This window comes from Candoia aspera, chromosome 6 (assembly GCF_035149785.1).
Source record: "Candoia aspera isolate rCanAsp1 chromosome 6, rCanAsp1.hap2, whole genome shotgun sequence".
NCBI lineage: Eukaryota > Metazoa > Chordata > Lepidosauria > Squamata > Boidae > Candoia > Candoia aspera.
The window spans coordinates 4,559,722-4,586,740 of record NC_086158.1 but is presented as its reverse complement, the minus strand read 5'-3'; the positions used below and the strand labels follow the sequence as shown (position 1 = coordinate 4,586,740).

The 27,019-nt window shown below is 45.4% G+C and overlaps 1 protein-coding gene across 1 annotated transcript; it reads right to left on the bottom strand.

Moving 5' to 3' along the window:
- Window positions 1–252: 252 nt before the first annotated feature.
- Window positions 253–27,019, bottom strand: CHRND (cholinergic receptor nicotinic delta subunit). Its single transcript, XM_063307859.1, has 12 exons — window positions 26,944–27,019; window positions 24,016–24,161; window positions 21,088–21,132; window positions 20,853–20,962; window positions 17,325–17,480; window positions 11,965–12,080; window positions 10,358–10,558; window positions 9,304–9,415; window positions 7,293–7,407; window positions 4,637–4,847; window positions 2,395–2,513; window positions 253–609 (listed from the first exon to the last, which is right to left on the bottom strand). The coding sequence occupies exons 1-12, from the start codon at window positions 26,993–26,995 to the stop codon at window positions 427–429; spliced, it is 1,566 nt and encodes a 521-aa protein (XP_063163929.1). The 5' UTR covers window positions 26,996–27,019; the 3' UTR covers window positions 253–426.

Below are 27,019 nucleotides of genomic sequence, written 5' to 3'. Positions count from 1 at the left end.
ACAGTAATCCTTAATCTTCAATACCCTTGGAAACAGAATAAGTCCCTTAGCCTTCCAAGATTTTCCTAAACACCCTGTAAGAGACACCATTTGGGAAACAGCCTTTATTAAAACTTAGGGCAGTGTTGAAGATGTGTGGCAGCTTGAAGATGTGTGGACTTCAACTACCAGAATGGCTGGCCAGGGAATTCTGGGAGTTGAAGTCCACACATCTTCAAGCTGCCAAGGTTGAGAAACACTGCCTTGGGGAATAGAACAACAGCAAAATTCAGAAATAACTTAAGAGAACACAACTCTCCAGATATCTGGAGTGGGGGAGCCATGACAATGTCAATATCATCTCCTGTCCCAATCCAGCAAAATAGGCAGCTGTGACCGATGTTCCTGCTCAGCGGTGCTGGTGCTCCATACCGGAACCCCTTGGCTTTAGAGATAGTGCTTATTATTCTCATTGTAGTCATAAGGGTCCCCCTCAAAGGGCAAGGGGGGAGGGTGATTGTAGATCCCCACCAAGAAGATCCATAATGTCCCAAGGCTCAGAATGGGTGTGACCAAGAAGAGGCAGAGGCGGTCCACTGTCCGAGCAACACGGTTCCAGCTATCTTTCTCCTGCAAGGGGAGGTACATCAAAATAACAGGATTGGAAAGGAGCCAAGGGCTTTCATACACCACAGATCAACCCCGAAGCATCGCTCACCCAACTCCACAGCAGGAAAAGCCTAGTGGATGCACTGGTACAGCATGCCCAGCTTGAAAATGGCTTAATTCAGCAACCAGGTTAAGTGAGTTGTGTGAGCATAGCACACCTCTCACTAGCTTTCCCCATCCCTGGCCAAGTGCTGACCACCATCTGCTGCAGAAAGTAAAAATATTAAAGAGAAGTTATAGCCCCCACCTGCCTTGCATGGCTGGCTGGGGAATTCTGGGAGTTGAAGTCCACACATCTTGAAGTCGTTAAGGTTGAGAAATACTGGGATATATTCATCTCAGAGATTATGCATAAGCTGGTTACTAAATCAGTTTATTTTCTGGATTCATGCAAGGCCTTGAAACAACATAAAGTAACCAAATGATCTAGGTCTGCACCACACATTAATCCCCCCAAACAAGCTGGTTAAAAGGAACCAAGATTAGTATGTCGTATGAATGCAGCTCCTGGGTCTTGATCTGACTCAAGATATTATATGAATGCAGTCTTTACACATAGCCAGCCAGAATTGTAGCAACAAGAGATGTGAAGCAGAACAGGCTCAACTTGGAAATTTAAAATGGCTCATAAAGTAGTATTATTATTATTATTATTATTATTAGCAGTATTAGCATTATTAGCATTATTAGCATTATTAGCATTAACATTATTATTAGCATTATCAATAATAATTTCTTCCAGATACAGGGACACCTTGAACAATCAATAAATATAACTGTTAATCTGTCTTGAAGTTGCTCAAATGTTTTGTTATTTTCACCCCCAAAAAACTAGGAAGGCCACAGTCTTGGAAAGTAGAAATTGCTATTAGGATTCTACCCACAACTGAACAGGAACTGACAGTTCAGGAATGTTGCAGTCACAGGAGAGAGAACAGGGAGCAATTAATTTTTTTAAGAGCAAGAAGGAAGATGCCTATTAGTCGCTCCAGAATTTTTATTTATTTATTTATTTGATTATTTGATTATTTATTTAATTATTTGATTAATTTTTATCCTGCCTTTATTATTTTTTTATAAATAACTCAAGGCAGCAAACATATTTAATGCTCCTTCCTCCTCCTCTTTTCCCCACAACAACAACCCTGTGAGGTGGGTTGGGCTGAGAGAGAGGGACTGGCCCAAGGTCACCCAGCCGGCTTTCATGTCTAAAGCAGGACTAGAACTCACAGCCTCCTGGTTTCTAGCCCAGCACCTTAACCACTAGACCAAACTGGCTCTCTTTAACGTTACAAAACTCTCTTTAACTTTACAGAACTAAAGTTAAAAAGTAAAAAAAAAAGTGAGAAAGTAAAGAGAAAAGAGAAAAAGTAAAGAGAAAAGGAAGTTCAAAAGTTTTAAAATGTTGAAAAGTAAAAAAAAATGGCTACAAATCAAGCTGGAAAGGACAAGGCAGAGCACACCAGTACAGGGCCAATGACGACACTGGGATTCTCAGTTTCAAAAGGGAGTAACCAAAGAAGACCGTCCCCAACTGGATGTTCTGCAGAGGTCCTAAGGCACCAGCTTCCTGAATACCCCACCAGCTTCACTACTGCAAGAACCCAGTCGGGAAAACCTGTTCTCAACCAGAGCCAGAATGGACTCTGTCCTTCTGCACCAAGATAGCAGAGCATCACCCTGCTCATGATAGATCTGAGGAAGTCAGGATAAGCGGGTGAACTTGAGATGGCATTGCGCGCCTACCTCATTATAGCTGTTCTTCTCCCGCATGTGCTTCACAATGAAGTTGGCTCCAGCAATCGCTGGCTTGATCTCGTTGTACAGCTGTTCCTGCAAATCGCCCGCCGCATGGGGGTTTGGCCCTAGTGGGCAGAAAAGAAGGAAGCTGTAAGTCAGGGAGCCAAGAGATCTGGAGAGTGCTAATGATTTGTGCAAAGCAGGTAAGATCTTGCAGGCAAAGCATGGGCTTCTACAGAAGACCATCAATTCTAAGAGAATCTAGACATAAGAATCTCAGCTTCAGGGAGGAGATGGGGAGATGGCAGCGCCACTGAGCCACCGTCGGATTCTGCCTCAAACTGAAAGTGATTCTTTCCAAGCACGATTCTCACAGAGTTTTCTTTAACAAGATTTATTGAGATGAAAGGGATGGGGCTACAAGCATTCCAGCCACCTGAAGTCCTTTCCATTTAGAAGCGATCCATCCCCATGTACTGTATATTATGGGGGAGACTTTCTGATTTTCTTTCTAACAGCATTCCCATGATCTGGTGAACTGTCAGGTTTCTTTGTTGAGAAGAGGGACGCCTGCTGCTGGCTGTTTTAGTTAAATCTCTTGAACCTTTCTCAGAGTGAGAATCAACTCCTACACAATGAGTTCTCTGCCAGCCCAAGGAATTCCCCATTGGATCGCACCCTACTTAAACCATAAGTTGATGGAAGACAGGAGGCTTGCTAAGAAGTTAAACTAGCCAGTTTATCTGCTATGGCTCTTCCTGGCCCCGTTAAGCTTCAAAGCGAATATTTGTAGCTCAGGGTCGAACTATGGAGTCCTTGGTGCTCTCTAAGCCTTGTTGTTTTCTTGCAGACGTTTCATTGCCAGGCTAGGCAGCATCTTCAGTGCAAAGAGGGAGTGGGCCTTGCTCTCAGTTTATATACCGTGGCTTGCTCTGTGTCATGAGCACCGTTGAGCTGAATGCATCAGCACAACGGCACACATGACAATACCTAGGAAGCTAGAGGAAGGGATTTAAAGATAAGCAAAGCATGCACAACAACAGACACAGACCCCGAGGAGAAGGGAACGACCCCGGCCGGATGAACCAGCCATTAGAACACAAAGGGGGAAGAAAGAGCGACAAAGACAGGGCGGATCACGAGGCACGCCTGGAGCTGTCAGCAGGAACGCAAAGGATATCGCCCAGCTGAAAGCAATCACAGGCCGGAGGAAGAAGACGGTTACGAGAGAAGCCCGGGGCACCAGCAGGGGCCCCGCGACCCCTCACCTACCGGCAAGGAAGCATACAGGACTTGGGGGGATGACACAACCCAAGGTGGGGGGGGTGCTGACCGGCGCGGGCTATTTAAACCCCGCACCGGCGCGCTCCCTTCACTCTCAGCTTTTTTCTCGTCTAGCACTACGCTGAAATAAACCTGAACCTGCTCTTCCCTGAATCAGTGTCTGTGTTTCATTCAGCGGTAGGCAGCACATGACACTCTGCTTATGTTGGTGGGGGGGTTGTTCTCTCCTTGGAAGTTCCTTGATTGGGCTGTTGTTTGCTGCTCAGAGCCAGATAATTCCTGGAAGCCTGGCACTCAGACAAAGCAGCCATCAACAGACACATAGAGGGAAACAACATTTACATCCCATTCAAAAGAGACAATAGAAAAGCCCAAAGACCAGGACACTCCCTTGCCAGCAATCAACACCCAGATATGCAAAAAGCAACACTAGGATTAACACCAGATGAACCATCAAACAGCACAGTACACCCTAATCAAGGAACTATCAACTCAGGCAATCAACCAAGCAGCAAACAACAATCAAAGAACTCCCAAGGAGAGAAGAACCCCCCCACCAACACAAGCCGGGCAAGCCACGGTATATAAACTGAGAGCAAGGCCCACTCCCTCTTCGTACTGAAGATGTCATCTAGTCTGGCAATGAAACATCTGCAAGAAAACAACAAGGCTCAGAGAGCACCAAAGACTCCCCAGTTATGCTTGTAGTGTGAATGCAGCCAGTGGCAGGTTTTGCACAATACACGAGAATAGCTAAAACAGGGTAAAGCAGTTGGGGTTCTGCACATGAAGGGTTCCTAGCCATTGTCTTCATGTGTGGTATGAACCAGGGCATGCAAAGTCATCAGATGATGCTGGATTAGAGGACTTTCCAGTGGTGGCCACGCTGCCCCCAGACATGGAAACTTAACCATGACCACTGACTTCTCCTCCCCTGCCACTCCCCTTCCCCTTTCGGGCTTACGTGCAGGGGTGATCCGGCTAGTCAAGCCATGCCTCTCCGACTGCTTCTCAAACATGAGCTCGCTGCGGGACTTAATGGTGAAATATTCCTCAGCCTTGACAATGTAACCGACTGAGCTACTACGCCGGGTCAGCAGGCCATCCCGCGGCTCGGTCTCGCTCTCAGCTGGCTTGGACATGTGCAGGAGGTGAGGAAGGGTGTCAAGGAACAGCTGTGGATAGAGGAAGAAGGAGAGGGGAGAAGTGGTTTCCTTCTTCCGGGTTTTTTTTTCCAACTTCCGTCTGGCCAGCAGCCTAAGGATCTCCTGATGGTCTCCCATCCAAGTGCCAAAATAAACCAACCAAAGTGGACTAGATGCAGCCACCTAGTTTTGTGTGCTGGAATGGTCACTTTTAAAACCAAAGCAATGCCAGAAACAATGGCAAGTGTTGGAAATAAATAGCCAAATGTAAGAATTATAAGTTATTCAATACTATGCTTTCATGAACCCCCAAATATCCCCTAACTATCCAAAACTGGGCAAACACAGATTTTCCAGCCAGCTACATTTTAATCCCTGTTTGTTTCCTTGCGTGTCATGAAGCTGAGCCCCTTGTGATAAACTGGGTTTTGTAAATTATGAGAACCCAGAAAAAGGGTGAATTCAGTCCCTGCATCAAACAGGTTGTGCGAATAGAGCCTCTGAGTTCAGCTGGAGACAAAGCATCTTTTCCTCTTTTTATTTCATGGGAATATTGGCCTACAAGAGCAAGGTGTGGTTTATCTGGGAAAACTCCTGGCTGTTTGGCCTCACATTTGCCCCCTCCTCTCCAACAACATTCTATATAACTGGAGAAAAAGCCACAAAATGCTGGTTTTTCATAATACGCCTGCCAACTCCAGGTGGCCACTAAATTTCTGCTTCCGGATAAGCTGGTCTATGACTGTAATTGTATTGTATTGTATTGATCACTTCCAAGACAACCCAACTATGAAAACTCAAGAGTCGCACAGGATTGGAGGATCTTGATGGAACAGGCCAGAAACCTTCCAAGCAGAAGCATCCACTGGAGGTAAAAAAAAGTCAAGATGGCTGTCGACGACACAGTCAAAGCCCTGCCTCTTTTTTAAAGATGTCCCAATGCACATTAACAAGGGGGTGGGGTTGCATGGTCATGACGGCCAACCTTAATTTTTTGACCCCTCTCTCTGGATACCGCAGATATGGACTTTGGCCTGGCCTGGCTGGGAAAACACAGTTGTGTGGTTGTCCTGCACTTGCCTTGTGCTGTGTAACAGGGGGGCCCTTCTGAACCATGGGTCCCATTTGTTTTGTTAGATATGGGTCCCTTCTGACCCACTCGGCTGCAGTGGGTCAGAAGCTAAGCCATCCCTGAATGTCCCATGACAATGAGACGGAAGAGCACAGCTAGCCCAGATGAGAGGTGGTTGCCTCTGAGCTTCTGTGCCCCTGAGCTAATTCGGGATGCTCTGCAATTAACGTGGCCAAGCATTCAGACCTTGGAGCACACCGATGCTGGTCTGAAGGGCTAAGTTGCTAACCCCCAGTTTTTTTCAGGTCCAGAGGAAACAGCTGCTGTCCTTTCATGGCAAGATGACAGCTTGCCGATCAAGAGAAGTGCCTTTATTTGAAAGTCATTCATCTGCCCGTCTTTCATGTGCTGTGCCTTAGGGAACATGATGCGCCAGCCTTGTAATGAATGCCAACTTGCAGATGGGGGAGAGGCAGCTGAATTCTCTCAGGAAGGCGACGATCCTAAGCCAGAGGAATTTAAAAAGCGGTTTTGAAGCAGCTGCTGTCCACCTCCATACTGTCTCCCAGACCACCATCCCTACTAATGCTGTCAGTGTCTGGGGAGGCCAGACACCGAACTTTGGACCCTTTTCTGCCTGGGTTCTTGGCAAATAGACCCTGCTGGACTGGAGGAGCAATGCCTGCGTTCGCACAACCCACTTGACCTGATTCTGAATGAACCTGTTTTCCGGGATCACACGATACAAGCCATCAAAGTTTATTTATGGTCCAAAATCTACATTTGCATAATGTGCTAAAAAAAGAAAGAGCCACAAAGAAGGAGGTTTAGCATGTTGTGTGAATGCATAGCACCTTTAGGGTCACCACCAATTAAGCAGATCTGGTTTAAAGCAGATTCTGATGTTCCCACTGCTAGGACAGGTTCTTGATTAGTGGCTGTGTGCTTAAAGGGGCAGTGTCAGCATTACAAATTCCTGCACACCTTGGAGGTAAGCAAGGAATTAAATTCCCCTTCAGTTCATGCAGAAAAGCCCTCTACTAGTCGCATTTCTAAATCTTCAGCATTTGATGGGTTCACTGTTTGTAAAAACTGCTTTTGCTTGGTTTTTGCTATTTATTTATTTATTATTCAAATTTTGCTACCGCCCACCTCCCCCAAAAGAGGGACTCATTCTTTTTTCATTCTTTTAATGAAATGCACATTAATTAAGTCATTGGCACCCATTGGGTATGACAGCCTCAGGACCCTCTATCTGTTTGACTACATCGGAAATATCCAGTTTAACAAAACTGTTTCATCCCCACAGGGTACAAGACGGAGGACCACCATCTTGATTTTTTTGACCCTACCCTGTGGATACCCCTGATTGCTTCTCTGTTGAATCGTTCCTTCCGGCTTACCTCTTTCGTCCATTCAGACAAGACATGGGTGCTGGGTGTCCGAAAATGGATATTAAGCTCCACAGTGCATGCCACCACGACAGCAGTCACGAGAAGCATGACGAAAAGCAGGTACCTATCAGCCATATACAGGACAATTTATAGGGTCAAGGTTAGTATTTCAGGTCAAGGGTATTATTTTCAAATTATTACCTCCTGTTCCTTCTTCCCCTCTGCAGGGCCGTCAGAGAGTTCTGAAGTGCCTGCTGGGACAGGGGAAGCTCAGCACATGAGTTATGACATCATCATGCTAATGATGTCATGACATGCGTGATGTCATTGGAGGCTACAGTCTGTATGGGGCAGTGATGAAGATGTTGAATTGGCACCAGGGAGAGCCAGATTCTAATCCAGTCTTGGGCACAGACTTCGCCCCAAGTTGCTCTCTTCAGGCCAACCTACCTCACAGGGTTGTTGTGGAGGGGAAAAGTAGGAATGTGGAGCACTGCATACGCCACTTTGAACCCCTGAATGAACGGTGGGATATCAGTCTAAACAATCAATGATTGCTGTTGAAATTCTCACAGAGGAGAGAGAAAAATCCATACGGGGCGCTATCATCACTAGGTCACCTATGCCAACTTTCCAAATGTCTAGAACTCTTTTTCAGACCTGTGACCGCAGTCTGAAACGTAAAGAAAGGCTACCGCAGCAAAACACAGGGGCGAGAGAAGAGGATCAGGAGAAAACAAGATTTTGCTTGCAGGTTAACTATGGAAGCAGCAAGCACTGAGTTTTGCAAAGGAAACTCTCAGTAAAATTCAGACCTCCAGAATTCAAGGGGCTTTGGAAACAGACTTAGACCAAAGAGCCCTCTTCCCACTGTGGCTGTATTTACACAACACCCTTAACCCGGTTACTGAATTAACTCATGTTCTGGGTTCTCACAACACACTGAATTGCAAACTAATCCTACAGCCTTCAAAAAAAATAAGGAACTCCTGCAAATGCATTGTTTGCTTCTGGGTGTGACCTGGTTAAGCGTGCGGTCTCCACACAGCAAAGCGCATATCCTTAAGTGGCATCCAAAAGAGGAAACAGTTGGTAAGCTTTAGCAGATTCCTTCTGACATACTTGCCTTGCAGGACTATACAGAGTATGGTCAAAAAAGTCAAGACGGTGGGCATGGCAGTGCAATCGAAATGCCACCTGTTTTTATATGTGCTGCACATAAAAAGCACGTGGATGTGCATGACTGACATACATAAAAAACGAGTGGCGCTTTGATGGCACCATTGTGGCTGCCATCTTGACTTTTTTGACCATACTCTGCAGACACTCATGACCCACAGAGATTTCCAGGAGCATTTTCCTGGAAATTTCCTGAGGAATCGGAGTGTTCCCTTTTGGGTTATCCTCTGCTCCTTGATCTATCTCAGTGTTTCTCAACCTCGGCAACTTCAAGCTGTGTGGACTGGGGACGTGCTGGCTGGGGAATTCTGGGACTTGAAGTCCACACAGCTTGAAGTTGCCAAGGTTGAGAAACACTGATCTATCTTCATCCAACACACTTCGTTGGTTTGTGTAAAGATTAGCAGAGGCATTTGTGCAAGATGCTAAACTCCACCTTGGTTCTGTTCTTTCTTGTTTCGCTGTCAACCACACGTGTTGCCTCCCGAGAGCAGGGATATTGACAGTTGTACAAATGGGAAGCTTCACACCACACACTTGGCCAGGTCACATCCTACCATGCATTCTCGCATCACGCAAAGCTTGGTTCCTGTTAACCTAATAGTGTTTCTCAACCTTGGCAACTTCAACTTCAGCATGGCAGGCTGGGGAATTCTGGGAGTTGAAGTCCACACATCTCCAAGTTGCCAAGGTTGGAAAACACCATGTTAAACCAAACCTTATCACTCTCCAGCCAGAGTGGCTTTGATGACCTCTGGCTAAGGAATGATGGCAGCTGCCGTCAAAAACATCTGAAGGTTTCCCAGTTTAGGGAACTTGATCTAAGATCTGGGAGACTTACTTGCCAATGAGCGGGATGGCGAAGGAGGTGGCAGGTAGGCGCTGAGAAATCAGCAGTAGAAATACTGACTGAGCCAAGAGGATGGAAATAGCCAAGGTCACTTTCTCCCCACCTGAAAAGCATGATGAGAACTGCACCTCAGAACATCTCCACCAATTCTTGCCACCTCTCTCAATCCCTAGATCTATTGCCTCTTGGAAATCACCCTCCACCCACCTCCTCTACATACCCATCAGCTGCTCAACATATTTCCTCCTAACCTTAAATCTTATTCCCTGCCCCCCCCCCCCCTTAATGTTCTCTGCTGCATTATGAATGGGGAGTGGTGGGGAGGTGGCATCATGAAAAGGTTTCTGGCTTTGGAATGATCACCACCAGGCAAGGGCACAGGCTGGGTGGAAAATGCCGCTGTTAAAGAAATGCCCTTTCAGTTCCCCCACAAAGGAAGGAAGCAGTGGGCTTTTACTGATTCCCTTTCATTATTGTGCCAAGGATTTTAAAATGCAGTTTAAAAAATGAAAGGAAAAGGGAGAAATAGTAAACCAGGCCTTACCCACACACACTGAGAAAGTGGAGCTGATTAATTAGTGGGCAATTGGGGGTATATTCCTCGGGGGTCCTGCTGTAGCAAGAAGGGGCTAAAGCTACAGCTAGGAAGCCTTTAGTTAAAGGCACAAAAGCCTCGAAAAGCCCACAGTGGACAAGTTGTGGCAACTGCATCTTCCATTTTCTTTTTTTTAAAAAACACAGACTGGAAGAGGAGAGGAAAACATGGGAACTAAATTCAAGGGCTTGGCAGTGATGACGGCTCTATTGCTCACTGAAGAAGTGATTCAACAAATGAGGGGAAGTCAAATCCACACAATCAGTTTGGAAGCAAAAATAAATAAATAGTGTAAGTGAAAGGAATTGTTTAAAAGTGATCAGGAAAGGCCAAATCCAGGAGAATGGTACATCTGCCTCAGGGAGATGGATATTTTTATAAAAGTGTATGAATAAACAGGCATAACTGAACACCAGCAGAAAGTCTGGGATGCTCAAAAGGGCTGCTTACTATCAGCTGGTAGGTAGAACACAAGGATGGTCATGAAGGCAATCAGGATGCAGGGAATGACAATGTTGATGACATAAAAAAGAGGCTTGCGCTTAATGATGAGGTAAAAGGTGATGTCCTGGTGCTTGTTGCTCTCTCTCGAGACAAGCGGGTTGATGTTTTTACGAGCCGGTTTGTGAATGATCTCCCATTCACCATTGCCTGGGGGTTGCGGAGAGAGAATGAGAGAGAGACCGCACAAGCCATGCAATTAAGCAGTTTACAGTGACTATCCCACTGGCCTTTCCCCACAATTCCCATAATCCCCAGGCAGTCTGTGAGTTAGAGGAGCTGTGGCCCAACACAGGGCGGAGAGAGCTACCCTTAGCTGCCCCAAACTCAGCCATGCCGCCGTGGCACTCGCTGGGCTCCCCTTATAGAGGCACTGGTGAGGTTTGGGCCCCTTTATATAGGCAATTGACCTCTCTGTTTTTCTGAAATGTAGAACGTTTTAGACATTTTTTTTACAATTTCACAATGCAGTTTTGATGTTACGGCCAGTTGGGTTGGCTGCAAGGGGATTCAGACAATCAAGTTTGATTATTAGAAAGGGTAAATTATGGAAGAAGGAAATTACGTTGTAACCTTAGAGAGAGAGGGTGAAATATAAATGTACTTGTAACTGCTAAGACTGGAAGCCGCTTCATTATAATTTCTCTTCTCTTCTTCTTTCTTCTTTTCATTTTCTCTTCTCTATTTCTTTTTTGCCTTCCTGCTTATTTATTACTTTTCCTTGCTTTCCTTACTTTTCTCTTTCAAAATTTGTATTGCTTCTATTCTTTTAAAAATTTCTTTAATACATTTTTTCCCCATTCAATCATGTCTGATTCTCGGAGACTGCCAGGACAAGTCCCTGCAGTTCTCTTGGCCAGGTTTTTCAGAAGTGGGTTGCCATTGCCTCCTTCCTAGGGCTGAGAGAGAGTGGCTGGCCCAAAGTCACCCAGCTGGCTTTGTGCCTAAGTTGGGACTAGAACTCACAGTCTCCTGGTTTCTAGCCTGATGACTTTCTTTACTTTCCTCTTTCAAAATGTGTATTGTTTTTATTCTTTTAAAAATTCCTTTATATGTGTGTGTGTGTGTGTGTGTGTGTGTATATACATTTATTTTATTTTTATATATAAAATAACTGATCAAGGTGACAGCCGAGACCATGTGATCGAAACCTCACCACTTTTTGACGCCTGTCAAAAAGGAGTGGGACTTAGATTGCACAGTCACAGCTGACATCTTGACATTTTGCTCCCTTCCCATGGATGCCTTGAAGGTTCAACTGGACAGAAAGGCAAGGGAGTGCTTGAATAACTAATAAAAAATACACCATAATAAACCAAACATGCTTTGACTCCAAAACATGTTCATCTTATGTCCTACCAACCCACTATGTGGCTTGTGGGAATTCAGCTGTGGATGCTGTTTGAACCCTGTTCCGATGACTTGAAAACTCTGTGTTGTGGCTTGTCAGGATCCAGCCTATTGTGGCTGCTTCAGCAAACCATACTCAAGCAAACAGTGGCTTGTGTGATATGAAAGCCAGGTTCACTACACCGTAGCTTGCAAACGCTAGTTACTTGTGAATGCTGCTGGGTCGATGAGGATCCATTCCGCAGAATACCACTGCAGGGTTTTGTTGTCTTTTTTGGACATGATCTGCAAGTCAATCTCGTTGGCATTGTACCTCAGGGAGCTGGTGAAGACAGAGAAATCCTTGTAGCATCCATGCTAGAAAAGTAAGATTGCTAAGAGCACGTACTGCAAATGCCCAACCCTGTGGACTGTTCAGCAGCTTCATAAAAAAGGGCAACCACATCAGTTATGTAAAGCCACATCCCGATGAAATGTGAAAAAGTCAAAAACTTTTAAACCCCCATGCTACAGCACAGGGCATAAGAAACAGGTAAGCCTTATCAGTGTTTGTCAACCTTGGCCGCTTTAAGATGTGTGGACTTCAACTCCCAGAATTCCCCAGCCAGGCTGGGGAATTCTGGGAGTTGAAGTCCACACATCTTAAAGCGGCCAAGGTTGACAAACACTGCTTTATCAGATCAGAAAGATCTAGCCATTGCATTCAATCCTGGGTTGCAGTTGATTACCTAGCCCTTTTCTTCCAGATGTTGTGATGTTAGTTCATTGTGAGATGTCAGCCATTGGGGTGGTTTTGGGTTCAAATGGAAAACGGGTTAACTCAGTGGCCACATAAACAGCCTTTTTTGTGGTTCTGCTTTCTCCCCTGAGGGAAGTGCAGAGCAACAGTCACTTATTCGCCCTGTTTGGCTGCGTTTGAGGAAATCCTCCCGTTCTCTGCTTCCATCAGAGGCGGTTAGGACTGAATGTGCAGAAAATGCAGAGAGCTGCTGAGCACACTTCGTCCCCCTCGCTCCCCGGCTGTTGTTGCGGCAAGCAGGAATGAAAGAGAGAAAGAAGAACGAAGGGAGAAAAAAGCACAGGCGGATGTCGGAGGGGCGTTCACACCACATCCCACCTGGGCACAGATTTAAGCTCTTTTCCAGGTGGCGACATACATTGCACCCTAAACTGATAAAGGTATAGAAATGGACCCTGCCAAGGTGCAGGCTATCATGGACTGGGAGAGTCCCCGTACCCGCAGGCAACTTCAAAGTTTCTTGGGGTTCAGCAACTACTACAGATTATTCATAAGGGGGTTCGCTGAGATTGCCTTGCCCCTAACGGACCTGCTTCGAACAAAAGGGGTGGGAGATACTAGGCGAGTCAAGAATCCCGGAGCCTTGTTGAGGTGGACGCCTGCTTGTCAAACGGCGTTTGAGCGGCTGAAAGCAGCTTTCGTCAAAGAGCCCATTTTACAACACCCTGATCCCTCAAAGCCTTTTGTTGTACAGGCTGATGCCTCCGATTATTCTATTGGCGCATTGTTGATGCAAAAAGACGAGGCAGGATGCCTCAAGCCCTGTGCTTATCTATCCCGTAAGTTCTCCGAAACTGAGAGGCGTTGGCATGTTTGGGAAAAGGAGGCATTTGCAGTGAAAGCTGCATTAGAAGCTTGGCGGCATCTGTTGGAAGGGGCTAATCACCCCTTTGAGGTATGGACTGATCATAAAAACCTGGAGGCACTTAGTACCCCTCGAAAACTGAGCCCTAAACAGGTTCGTTGGGCTCAATTTTTCAATCGATTCAATTTCCAGTTCAAATTTATTCCAGGAAAAAAGAACTTCTTAGCTGATGCATTGTCAAGGCAACCTCAAGACTCTGGGGCGGCGCCAGATGTGGTAAGCACCCTATGGTCGGCGCCCCAATTGGGCATGCAAGCTGTGACGCGAAGCCAAACGCGCGCGCAGCAACCGCCCAGCACAAGCGCTGCTCAGCCAGGCTCTTTGTCAATTCCCTCCCAATTGCAACAAAAGTTTTTAAAAGAATTAAAAACGGATACTTGGTTGCTTGCGAATAAAGACAATGTTACTTTTGACAGAGGCTTCGCTTGGAAGTCCGACCGCCTCTACGTTCCTGAAAGCCTCCGAAAAGACGTGTTAACACGTTCACACGATGACAAACTCGCAGGTCACTTCGGGTTTGTAAAAACCTTGCACCTCGTTCGGAGGCAATTCTGGTGGCCCACATTACGTAAAGATGTCAAAGACTACATTGCTTCCTGCACTGTTTGTGCAATGTCCAAGCGCAAGGTGGGCAAGCCCCAGGGGCTGTTGCAGCCGGTAGCAGCCCCCTCTTCCCCTTGGGACGAAATCTCCATGGATTTTATTGTAGAGCTACCACCCAGCCAACGCAAAACGGTCATTTGGGTGGTCAAAGATTATTTCTCCAAACAAGCCCACTTTATCCCCTGCGTGTCCATTCCGTCCGCGCGTCAATTAGCCCGCCTATTCCTTGTACACGTGTACAGGTTACACGGATGTCCCTCCCGCTTGATTTCGGACAGAGGTACACAATTTACCTCGCAGTTTTGGCGGGCGTTTCTCAAGCTGTTAGGCACGAAGCAAGCCCTCTCCACGGCTTGGCATCCTCAAACGGACGGGGCCACTGAGGCGGTTAACTCCACTCTAGAGCAGTACCTGCGCGCTTTTGTGAATTATCAGCAGGACAATTGGGTAGACCTTCTACCATTTGCTGAAGTGGCTTACAACAATGCAGTGCATCAAAGCACTGGACAGACCCCGTTTCGGGTGGCTCTGGGTAAAGACTTTGTTCCTATCACTGATCTCCCACAACCTCCTGCAGGTGCGGTTACTACAGATGATTGGTCAACACAACTGGCTGACTCTTGGCCAATGATTCAAAATGCATTGGCTGATGCTCAAGAGGATTATAAATTGTATGCTGATCGGAAGCGGGCCCCCCAACCTGCATTCCAAGTTGGGGACTCAGTGTACCTTTCTACCAAGTTTATCAAGTCATCACAACCTTCAAAGAAACTTGCGCCTAAGTTTGTGGGTCCTTTCCCAATTATCGCTCAGATCAACCCTGTAACTTTTAAACTTGATTTGCCTCATAACCTGAAACGCTTACACCCTGTTTTTCATTGCAGCTTACTCAAACCGACTATTCCTTCCGATCGCTGGCATCGGCAACCTCCACCTCCCACCCCCATCATGATTGATGGTCAGCAACACTTTGAAGTTAAAGAAATTTTGGACTCTAGACGCCTTCGCAATACTTTGCAATACTTAGTTCGTTGGAAGCATTTCCCTCATCCTGAGTGGGTCGCTGCATCAGATGTAGCTTCCCCGGTTCTAGTGGCCCGTTTCCACTCCGCTTATCCCTCGAAACCAGGTCCCTAGGGGTATTTTAGGAGGGCGGTATGTCATGGGCGCCGTTTCAATGTATTTGATGCATCGTAACGTTTCGCATGTCATTAATTGGATGCGTGTTTCATTTGTTCAGGGAGGATGGGAACGATTATATTTTGGCTTTGCTTTGGAATGTGTTTGTGTTATCTACTGCGCTCAAGGTTACTTTCCCAGGCTAGCAACTCTGACGATTGCTAGCACCTGTGCCGGGCGGGGCTGTTACGAGGGAGGCGGGATACGTTTGAAGCAAGGGTTTAAGTTTGTATTTGGCGCGCTTTTGCTCATTCTCAGCTTTCTCTGTATTTGCTTTTAGTACTCTAATAAATCAGAATTCATTTAGCATCCTCTTGTGAGTCTGAGTATTTGGGGCTAGGGCAATCATTACACCAGACCAGCTGAGCTTACACAACATGCGAAGCCTCAGCAGACCGAACCGAGGTTTCCCGCAACTATAGTCTTCAAACAGGGTCACAAGGAGAGCGCCCTACCTTTCTATTTTTAATTTCTTTACAGGAAAAGCTGGCAGACAGATCCGCAAGATGCCAGCCACTGGGCCAGGGGTATTGTGGGGGAGGGCTGTCAAAAAGGTCAAGATGGCAGCCCTGACTATACAGCGGAAGCCCCATCCCTTTTTACAGGTGTCACGGTGCATCTAAAAAGGGGTGGGGCTTCAATCACACAGTCGTGGCTGCCAACTTTATTTTCAGGGATGCCCGGTCCCAGTAGATGGAACATTTACAGGATGGGACCCGGAGGATGCCCACCTTGTCTAGCCCAGTGGGACAGGCAGATACCCTCAGGGAGAGGCGGTCCCACAAATAACCTGGACTGTGCCATGTAGGGCCTTAAAGTTGATCGCCAGCACCTTGAATTGCACCTCGAAAGAAACTGGGGACCAGTGCAGTTCACGCAACAGAGGTATAACATGGGCGAACCAAGGGGCTCGCAGCCTGCGCGTACCACTGCATTCTGGACCACTTGTAACTTCTGGGTGGTCTTCAAGGGCAGCCCCATGTAGAGCGCATTGCAATTGTCCAACCAATGGTTGGTACCCAGACTGGTGAGGATTCAGGAGACAGTTTTACAGGTAGTCCTCATTTAGCAACTGCTTCGTTTAGTGACCATCTGCAGTTATGACAGTGATGAAAAAGTAACTTTGCCACCAGTCCTTGCATTTTTGACCTTTACAGGTCTGTAAAGCAAAGGAAAGCTGAGGTCAGATTGTAAAATTGTGGTTTCACTTGGCAACTGCTTTACTTACCGACCAAGTTGCTGGTCCCAACTGTGGTCGCTAAATGAGGACTGCCTGTATAAACAGCCGCTTGCAAGCTCTTTTGTTATCACTTGAGGGACCCATCAGTTTGCTGGTTCACAGCTGAGGAACATTTTGCCCTAATATATGTTTGGGATATATTGGTTGTAGGTGGGAGATAGTTCAATTGCTGGAACTCTTTTAACCCCCTATCTTCCTTCTTCATAAATCTTGCTCCAGAAACTCAGGGAGAATTAGAATGGCTTTAAATTTTGGGCAGAGGCCAAGAACCTGCCATATGAAAGAGTTTTGTGAAGGGACTTGAAGCATGCTCAGCAGCATCTGGAGCAAACCATGACAATGCCCCAACAACCACAACTATGAGGCACTGTAACTCCGTAAATGCCACAAAAATCTACTGTACTTGCATCCCAGGGTCTGGTGCAAATACACAGATCTCAGTGTTTGTGTCATGATGCCCATTTCGTTATTTGCCCCTTGCATGCTTGAAAACACACAACCACTTCTTTCCTCTGGAACCCATAATGTTGGGTTAAATCAATGTTTTTCAACCTTGGCAACTTTAAGGCATGCGGACTTTAAGTTGCCACATTTGAAAAAAAACTGATTTAGACCAAACCACTGATTTAGACCAAATTTATCACTCTCCAGCCAGGGTGGGTTCATAACCCAGGAAATATAATCCTTCAAGAAATTTTTCTCAACCGTTGCAATTTGGAGATGAGTAGGTTTCAACTCCCAGAATTCCCCAGCCAGTATGGCTGGCTAAGGACTTCTGGGAGTTGAAGTCCACATATCTTAAAGTTACCAAGGTTGAGAAACTCTGAGCTAACCTCAAAGAAACTCAGGTCATGGACTCAAGAGAGGGACTTAAACTCACCTGAACTTCAGAGTACAATTCTGCCAGTCAAAGGGGAAGTAATTGACATTGATGGGGCAGGCACTGCGGAAGATGGAGGGTGGCAGCCAGTATACATAGCCGGAACTGTACACCAGTATATTGGCACTGTATGTAATCTCAAAGTTTCCATCGTTGCTAAAAAAAAGGAAAGAAAGAGACATTGTTGTTCTTCCCAGCCGGATCTTGGCAGCTTCCTCTATTTCATCCACGTCTAGGTTTTCCAAACTAGTCTCTTGGGGCAGCATTGGACTCTAGTCCCATAATCCCAACCCAACACTTTAGTCCCGTAATCCCTAGCCTGTTGCCAGGGGTGACCGGAGCAGAGGTCCAGCACCATCAGAAGGCCAACGGATTAGGAAGAGCTGTCAATTGGAGATAGGGAGAAGTTCGGGTTATTTGTGGAAGACTGTTATTTAAATTAAAGTCACAATAAATATTAAGGAACATTCTTACAGTTAGTCTTAGGCTGAAGTTATGCCCGAAATGTTCTTCTGGGTTAGGTTTAGAGTTTACATTTGTATTGAAGATATAGTGGATTTTGGGTTCTGTTCCATTGAGGGCTGTGGTTTCACAATAAATATTGGGGAGAATTTTCCTGGTTAGTGGTAGTGTTAGATTTCTGTTATATTTGTGACTTTCTTCTGGGTTAGAATTACAGAATAGATTTCCATGGAAATTGGAGTTAAGATTTGGTTTCAGTAAGAAACTCTCACTTAAATGAATGTCGCAATAAAAATGAGGCCACATTTTTGGGATTAGTGGTAGTTCTAGATTTATCTTACAGTTTTGTTCTGGGGTTCTGTTTACAGCCCATATTTGCATTGGAGATAAAGTGAAGTTAGGGCCATGGTCCCACTTCTTTGAAAACTATGGTTTAAATGAAGGTCAGGAGAAGCAACAGGGCACATTTTGACTTTCATCCGTCCTGAGGTCTTCAGCAAGAACTTTGTGCTGAAAAAGTAACTTGATCAGGATCCTTCTTAGCTGTGGATCTCCTTATGGTCTGGTTTCCTAAATGACTGGATTCCCTTTCACACCCTGGAACCTGATTGCAAACAGATGTTCTAGTTAGTTGTTTGCGTTTGTGCTTGTCTGCTGTTGCATTCCTCGGATGATCAGTACCAAACAACCATCATCATCATGATTCTCATATTGCAATGCTACAATCAGGTGCTGAGCATCTTGCTCAGGAAATTTCCAGGAATAGCTGGCTAGTCACCAATGAAAAGAGGATGCCAGAGGCCCTTGGGAGCAGCAACAGCTGGGAACATGCCAAGCCTGTCACCTAAGACTGAACGTATTTCTTAGCGATTGACGGAGATGCTGAGCTGACCTAACTCAAGAGGTTGCCCTTGTTAAGCACCTGCTCTGCAGTATTTGGAATGCATTCCCATTTTGACCAAAGCTTATTTGCATAAGGTCAGTTTGCTTCCTAAAAGCCTTCAACTTTAAGGTTGCCTTCATACAATGGGCTTAACCTGGTTACGGAACCCAATCATGGGGTGGGGGGTTGCACAATATAAAAACTAAAATAATCTCCTGCACCCCACAATATTGTTGTGCAAGTGATGCAAATAAGGTATCAGCTGTCAGAAGTCATGATGCAACTGATGCAAAATTGCATCATTTGCATGGCAGCGTCGTATGGCAGGTGATGTCACACACACACAAGTGGATGCCCATGTATTGAACAATGGCTGGGTTCATCTACTAAGCCAGAAAAACAAACCAACACTTACATCAGTGTTTCTCAACCTCGGCAACTTTAAGATGCGTGGACTTCAACTCCCAGAATTCCCCAGCCAGCATGTGCTGGCTAGGGAATTCTGGGAGTTGAAGTCCACGCATCTTAAAGTTGCCGAGGTTGAGAAACACTGACTTACGCTAACCAAGCTTTAAAGCTATGAGACTTCAAAAAAAAATTTTTTTTTTAAACCCTGCAAGATGGTGGCAAGAGATCAAGAAAACCCAAACTTTTCGGTGCATCCAACAGTCACCCAGATTTTTTCAGCTGAGCCCAAGGAGGCTTAGCAAACAGTGCACATTTATCTACTAGGACTTTGTGAATCTGACCTGATTCAGGGTTTTGTGCAAACTTAGTGGAGACCTGCATTGCAAAGTCATTTGTAGTCAGCAGATAAAAGGATGGATGGATGTGCAAGGTGGGACAGGCCTGAATAGCTCACTACATCCACATTAAACAGACATTTTCCAATACTCCTTTTCTTTCTTTCCCTCTTTCCCTCTTTCCTTTCTTTCTTTCTTTCCTCATCCCTCCCAGGAGCACCTGTCTTCACGGGGAGAGAATTGTGCTTTCAAAAAGTAGCAGAATTTTTATTGACCCCATCTGTTTGCATAGGTTGCTGCTACACTTAATACATTTGGAGTTTCATGCATTAACATGTGCAAACCTAACTTGCATTGTTAGTTATTTAGTTTATGGTTCTGTGTATTCTGTGAAGCCAGAAAATGGGTCTTCAGTAACCAGGTTAATTGTGTGAGGAATGATGGAATGTTGTTTTTGCAATGGAAGACAGCTTGCTTTCCCAGTAAATTGTAAAACTAAGCTTGCTTTTTCAGTAAATAGTTTTGTAAAACTAAGACATGTAGTGCAGAGGATGTGGGATGTGGTTGGGTGAACAGGAGACTGTTTCCCTACCTTGACACGTGTAAAGGAAATAGGATGCTTAACCAATGCTGAAAATATGCTCAGAGCCAGTTCTAGCAAGCTTTGCGGTCACAAACGACCCTGACCTACTTGCTCCAAGGAAGCTAGCTGCCTTATAAGGGAAGAAGTAAATAAGGGACTGGGGGAGATAAAAAGTGGGGAATGGGAGATATAAACAGAGGCGGGACTTCACATGATATTTTTAGGCTTTTCTGATAGGCTGTACACTCCTCAGTACCTATCCAATGGGGAACAGGAGGAGGACTCTACTGGTTGGGATAGGGAATAAAACTGTGGGCTTTGTGTTAATGGGGTGTGCCTACTTTGTTAGCCCCCTGTCCTTGCAAGAACATATTAATAAAGTTTGCTTCTGCTGCTTCTCAAGACCTTGTCAAATTTATTCTGTGAGCTGCATTTCTCACAACTGGGCAATGTGAATCCAGCCAGTATGCAATTTCTTCCCCTTGCATAATTTTAGTGCCGAGTAAAATTGTCCTCTTTCTGTGCTCACATGCTTATTTGTAAACTGGCGAGGATTGCGTCCCACCGCTCATGTCTTCCCTTTAAATCCACTGTAGCTTCACTTCACTGACAGCTAAGCATAGGGGAGCCTGGTTAGGATTAGGATTTGAGATTAGCAGAAAATCCCAGGGCTCTGGGCTAATATACCTTGAGAAATACCTTGGGAAAAGGCAATAGCAAATCACACCTTTCCCCATAAAACCACCCAGAGTGCAGCTCTACAGCATCGCCATTTTAATGTCCATAAAGCTCACTATTAAATGCAGAACCCAGTGGACGTTAGCAGTTCTGGCCGCCAGTGGCAGATAGATGCTCACTTGTTCTCCAGAACAATGTCAGGTAGCCATAACATCTCCGGCCGCAGACGCAGCACTTCGATCCCACCATACTCGGTCATGTTCCATTGCAGCCGCTGATCCACCCAGCCCTGATAACAAAACCAGAAGACATCCTGTTCAGAATGATCGGGTTCACACATGCTCCTGAGCTGGAAAAGGGGCGGCTTGGTCTCTCCTAATCAGCCGAGAGACCAGGAGAAATGGTGTGACTCACGTGCTCGAGCCAGACGTTGGTGGTTAAGGTTTCATCCGCTTCTTTCTGTAACAGCATGCAGGGAAAGATGGTTAGACCCAACATACTTTTTTTTAATTGAGCTTTATTAAATTTTCAGGACAGAAAGATAAAAGCGAACACAGAAGAAAGTAAAATGGAAGAACAAGGCAGAAAAGAAGAGAAAACGTTTAAAGTCAAAGGTGCAGAAAAAGAGGCAAAAGAAAATACAGAAAAAGAATGACTCCCAACTTTCTTTAAGTATACGTTTACATTAAATCTTACTCTGAGTTTACAACATAGCTTTCATTAATTCTACCGTCCGTTATTATTTCCAGCCATCAAATCCAGATATCATGATTTCATTTTTTTCTGTTTCATGCTAAAAGTCCAAAAGGGGTTTCCAGGTAGCACTGAAATTGGTCAGTGTCTTTTCTCCAATCAAAGCTGTCAGTTTTGCCATCTTAGCCAACTCCATCAACATCACCATCCATTCTTCCATTGTGGGTTAGACCCAACATTCAAAGAGAAGAGAAGCTTCTGAAGTTGACAGTGAGTCTGCACTGTGTTCCATGGGAGCATCTTCTGGGGACAGAAGGGCATCCTTTTTAAGGGCTGGCCCCAGATGAAAAGGATAGGGAATCTCTAATGGATACCTGGAAGACTTTGGCTGGTCCTATCTGGACACACGGAAAAAAAAAAAGATGCACCAACTCTGGGCTTGGAAGCATGGCAGGCCTTATTGGTGCTTGGATGGGAGACCACCAGGAAATCCAGAGGCTGTAAACTAGATTGGGAAACTGATAAAAAATCCCAGAAGAAGGCAAGGGCAACACATTTCTGTATTATTGTCAATAAAAATGGACTTCACTGTGAAGTCACCAAGTGATGAATGTGATGATGTGACCTGACTTACTTATATTTAAATAAAATGTTATCTGTGTTGATGGAAGGGGTCAGTCCAAGCACTTTCTTATCAGTTCCAGTTCAGTGGATCTCCCCACTGCTCCATTTCTCTTAGCAGGCAATAGGCTTTTGTAACTCACTACCACAAGATTCCTGTTCTTTTAGGATTTCTCAATCTGGCTGGCTGCATTAACACAATATACTTAGCCTGGCTTGTGAATGAGCACATTTTCTGGGTTCACACAATACACAGAAGTATAACTTAACCACTTTAGTTGAGTCTGTGCAACATGGTAAGCCGCAGACCAAACTAATCAAGGTCACTATGTTGTGTGCACACAGCCCTTAGCTCTTTAACCCAGTTGTGTGTCTTCTGCCAATCCAGCCATGAGGCCATTGCGCAAACCCAGAAAACAGTTTGTGTTGGCAGCTAGGTCAAGTAGGTTGTCTGAACATTGCTGCAGGATGACTGCTTGGTCAAGAAAGGAATGTGGGAATAGCAGGGAGGAAAGGCCCGGATAGGGGAAGGGAGAATGAAAAATTGACTGCTATAAATTGGATGCTGTTATTAAGGGCTCAGCGGCTGGCATCTGCTCTGAAATTGGCAAATGCTTCCGGAGGCAGCTGGAATCCCAGAGGCTGGGCTGCAGCCAAGGAGCAGAGGATGTTATCGTTTACATGATCCTTGTTTGTCACAGTCCTGAAAACTTCCGGACAGGCTGCCCTTCTGGACAGTGTCGAGCAAAGCCCTGACACTGGATTGATCAAGCAGGGCAAATATTACATCTGGGCTGTGTTCATACAACACAACTCACCTCATTACCAAGTTGATCCATTTCCTAATATAAACTAAGCCACAGGATAACTAAGGGGGTGGGTTCGCACAACACACAAAAAACAAGCCAAGGTTATCATTTACCATTCATAGCATGTTGTACAAACCCATCTGCTAGGACTTTGGGGTTGTATGAACCCCGCCCGTGTGACTTTTGGAATGGCAATAGATTTGAGACAGACCCCCCACCCAAAGTCTCTTTCAAGCAAAACATAATTTGTCTATGGAACTCACAGCTGCAAACTCAGATGCTAAGAAATCTGAAAGGTCAGCTAATATTCCTGTACTGTGGCCACTAACTTGGGTGATTTAAAACAGAGATTGAAACATTCAGGAAGAAGGTAATAGTCAAAGGCTAATGGAACCTCCATGTTCAGGGCAGTATATCTTTGAATACTAGATGATGGGGCCAAGCCTCCTTGTAAGAGAATTCTGATAGGCCCATGGCTGACTACCTTCCCAGAACATGTAATTGACCCAGTTGTCAGCACTGTTGGAACACAGCCACTAAATCAGAGAGGAACTGCCTGTGTTGAGTTTGCACAGTTAAAAATGTAACTTGCTACTTTCTGGCTCAGCAGCTACTAAAATAAGCTAAACCTTGCTAAATGTGGCTAATGTTAATGCTGAATGCTTGGTTGGATTGAGGACGGAATTCTGTCCTCCTCTACCAGCTTAGTTTATGATACCATATATTGGGTAAATCCAGAAAATGGCTCAACGGGGTTACTGGGTTAAGCATGCCAGGCAAATACTACTCTGGCAGCAGGCAAGCACAGCTGGAGGAGGGGGAAGGGGCCCCCAAAGGAAAGTGTTAATTAATTAGTAAAAACAAATCAGAAAGAAAATCTCAGTTTGAATCATGCTGGCCAACTGGAAAAGTGGCTTGCAGAAACTTGAAGCGAAATAGGATCGGCAAGCATCCCCTGGATGTGGCAGGCGGGGCATGAGATCCATGCACTCCCTCTTTGCACAACTCCGCCCCATTAACAGTGGCTAACAGGGGTGCCTGCAGGGAGCAGGTCAAAAAAGTCAAGATGGCGACCACAACTGTGTAATTGAACCCTTTTTTTACTTGCAAGGTATCACATGGTTGCAGCGACCATCTTGACTTTTTTAGACCTTTTTACCCCCTCTTGAGGGACAGCCACTGTTGCTAACTAAGGAGGGAGGCCTGCAGGTGACCTCACCAGGGAGACAAGGTTGGAAAGGGTCAGAGCCAGGTAGATGACGACGCTCTCATTCCTGGACACCACTGGTCGCAGTTTATTGTCATACTGTCGGTCCTTGAAAAGAAGCTTTATCAGCTGCTCCTCCATGTTCACACTCAGGGCACCTGCAAGGATGCAGAGAGAAGGTAGCTGAGCAGGCTGGGCTGGAGAGATGCTGTCTGGAAGATGCCAGAGCATCTAAGCCAGGCTGGATCTTTCAGATGGTTATAAATCAGTGTTTCTGAACCTTGGCAACTTTGAGCTGTGTGGACTTCAACTCCACACAGCTCAACGTCGCCGAGGTTGAGAAACACTGTTATAGATCCCACAGTTGTGTTGGTTACCCAATTGCCTTCTTGTGCTTCAGATTGGCACAAGATCTGTAAACTGTCTCTGGATTTTTCAGCCGGGAGATTTGAAGCCCTTTGCTTTCTATATTTTCCCTAAGGCAGGCTGAAAAGGAGAAGTCCTTAGCAGAAGGATTAAAAACTCCCCAGATGGACAGGCTCAAGGGTGTCCAAAGGTTTAGCCTGGCTGGTAGCAGCCTAACATTAATGTCTTTTATTGGGGGATCCTTGGAAGGGGTGGCTTGTCAGAGGTGTGTTAGGTATCCCCTTTTCCTGCGATGCTCAGGTTTATCCACTTCAAAGGGCCCATGCAGGCACATCTGCCTCAATGCTCTTCCAAAGAAAAACAGAAGTCTCTCTTCACATAGAAAACTAGCATGCCATCCCCTGACAGGCTAATTTTTTTTTTTCAATGCAGAGAGATGGGTCTTGGCTGATTTCATAAAGCAGAGATGGGTTGGGCTGGGCTGTGATGTGGATGGGAGACCACCAGAACATCCCAGGACTGCAGGCCAGATGTTGAAATGGAAAAAAAGCAATAGCAAATCCCTTCCATTCTGTTGTCAAGAAAATTACCCAGTCGTGTCCACGAGAAAGACTTCACTTTTTAAAAGGGAAAGATTCACGTTCGGGTGAGAATGGGGTCTGACCTGGAGGATTTGTGGGTCATCACTCAGTTGTTAGCCATCGTGCTACATTTGTGCACTGATACAGATATTTTACACACACACACACACACACGGAAGGTCTGAAGGGACTTTCTGCCCAATGGATCTGCATGTTGAGCTCCTTCCTCACTTACTTCTAACTTGATCCTTTTCAACCTGACACTTCCTGAATGCCAAGAATGTGCCCTTCCATGGCTCTACAGCCATTCCCAGTTTAAGCGAATGAACTGCGGTTTGCTTGCAAACAAATTGCTTTCTATGCTTTATCAAATTTATCATGCCTAAAGCAAAATGGCACTGAGCAGCTCCTATGATTGTTTAATTTTCAAGCCACATTTAACTCCTTTGGCCTCCAAACCGAGTGGCAATTCTCCACAGGGGTGGATTTCCATAATACAGGCAGTCCTCATTTAGTGACCACAATTGGGACTGGCAACTTGGTCATTAAGTGAAGCGGTCGCTAAATGAAACCACAACTCTGCTTACAGTCTTACTTCAGCTTTCCTTTGCTTTACAGATCTGCAAAGGTCGTAAATGGGAGGACTGGTCATAAAGTTACTTTTTACCACCGTTGTAACTGCAAACAGTCGCTAAATGAGGCAATTGCTAAACAAGGATTAGCTGTACTTCCTGTTTGTTTGTCTGTTTTGTAGGGGTTGTTTTGCAGGATGATTTTGACCTTGAAGGTATTACACTCCTTCCTACTCACTTCCTGCCTTCCCCACCAAATGCATATTGGTGGCATTCACACAACATGCTTAACCTGGTTGTGAATTAACTCATTTTTCTGGATTCACGCCATATACTTATGCATACCCTGAACACATGGGCTGGGTTCAGATAATAGCCTAAATCCTAAGAAAAAAACTAGCCAAGATTAACATCTGTGAAGCTGAGCATATTGCACAATGCAACCAATAGATTTTTTTGGTGATCTCTGGGTGTTGTGTGTGAACACAACTGGATTGAGTTGAGTATACCATTAGAGACCTACATTACTCTGAAAATCTATCTCTCTTTTCTCGTTGAAAACATCATTTACAATAGAATTCTACTTTTTGAATGCCAGAGACGTGCTTTATGGTAATTCCCAGTCTAAGGAAACAGAGCTAGAAATATTTGGGGCCTTTCATTTTATCTTCTGCTGAAACCTCTCCGTGACTGAGGTCCTTGGATTTACAGCTGCCAGTGAGTTTTTTTATGCAAGAATTTTCCTTAACTGACCTCCAGAAAACTATTATTAAAGTTTTGGCTGAAATCTCAGCTTCTTTCTTTACAAACCCAGGAAGACTGTTATTACAAGAGGAAGGCTCAGCAAGAGATATTGAATATTTGGGAGATTCTGAAATTCTGGTATCATTTGAACAGACACACACAGAGAGACACAGGTACACAAAAGAATTGTCTTTGTGCTTGGGGGACAGTGATCAAAGGAGAAATTATGGAAGGAGGTGGGGAGATCAAGTGGGCCCCACCCACCATGATCCACCCACCACCCTGGATGAGATACGATAGCTTTCTCTATAAGCAAACACAAAAGAACTGGGGGGACTCAGCCCTGCATTTTTCCACACAACAAAATAAAGAAAAACAACGTGCATCTCAAATCAAACTCTTCTCTAATCTCAGATCCCAAATTAACACCCTCAGACGTAAAAAATACCTGAGAAAAAGGAAAGGCCTTTTCCTGACTTCTCCCCTGATAAGTAGTCAATTTCCAGGTTTCAGAATTATGCCTTCCTAAAGACAAGTTTCTCTGCAATTCAGAAACGCCAAATGCAGGGGTTTTCTGAAGCTGGTTTTTTTTTTTTTTGCAAAGGCTTGGATAGTTTCCCATTAGGGCTGTATCTATGCCCCCATCCCAAGTACCAGGTGGGTTTGGGGCATCTTACCTGGCAAGGCGAAGGCCCAGAGCAGAGCAAGTTGCAGCGTCCGATTGTCCATCTTGGCATCAGCTCGACTGCTCAC

Bases quoted from the DNA above. Each gene is read 5' to 3' on its own strand.
- CHRND (XM_063307859.1), bottom strand. From the start codon at position 26,995: ATGGACAATCGGACGCTGCAACTTGCTCTGCTCTGGGCCTTCGCCTTG. The intron at 12,081-17,324 runs GTGAGTTTAAGT...TGTCTTCACCAG, and splicing joins AATTGTACTCTGAAGTTCAG to CTCCCTGAGGTACAATGCCA. The intron at 9,416-10,357 runs GTAAGCAGCCCT...CATGCTTTTCAG, and splicing joins GTTCTACCTACCAGCTGATA to GTGGGGAGAAAGTGACCTTG.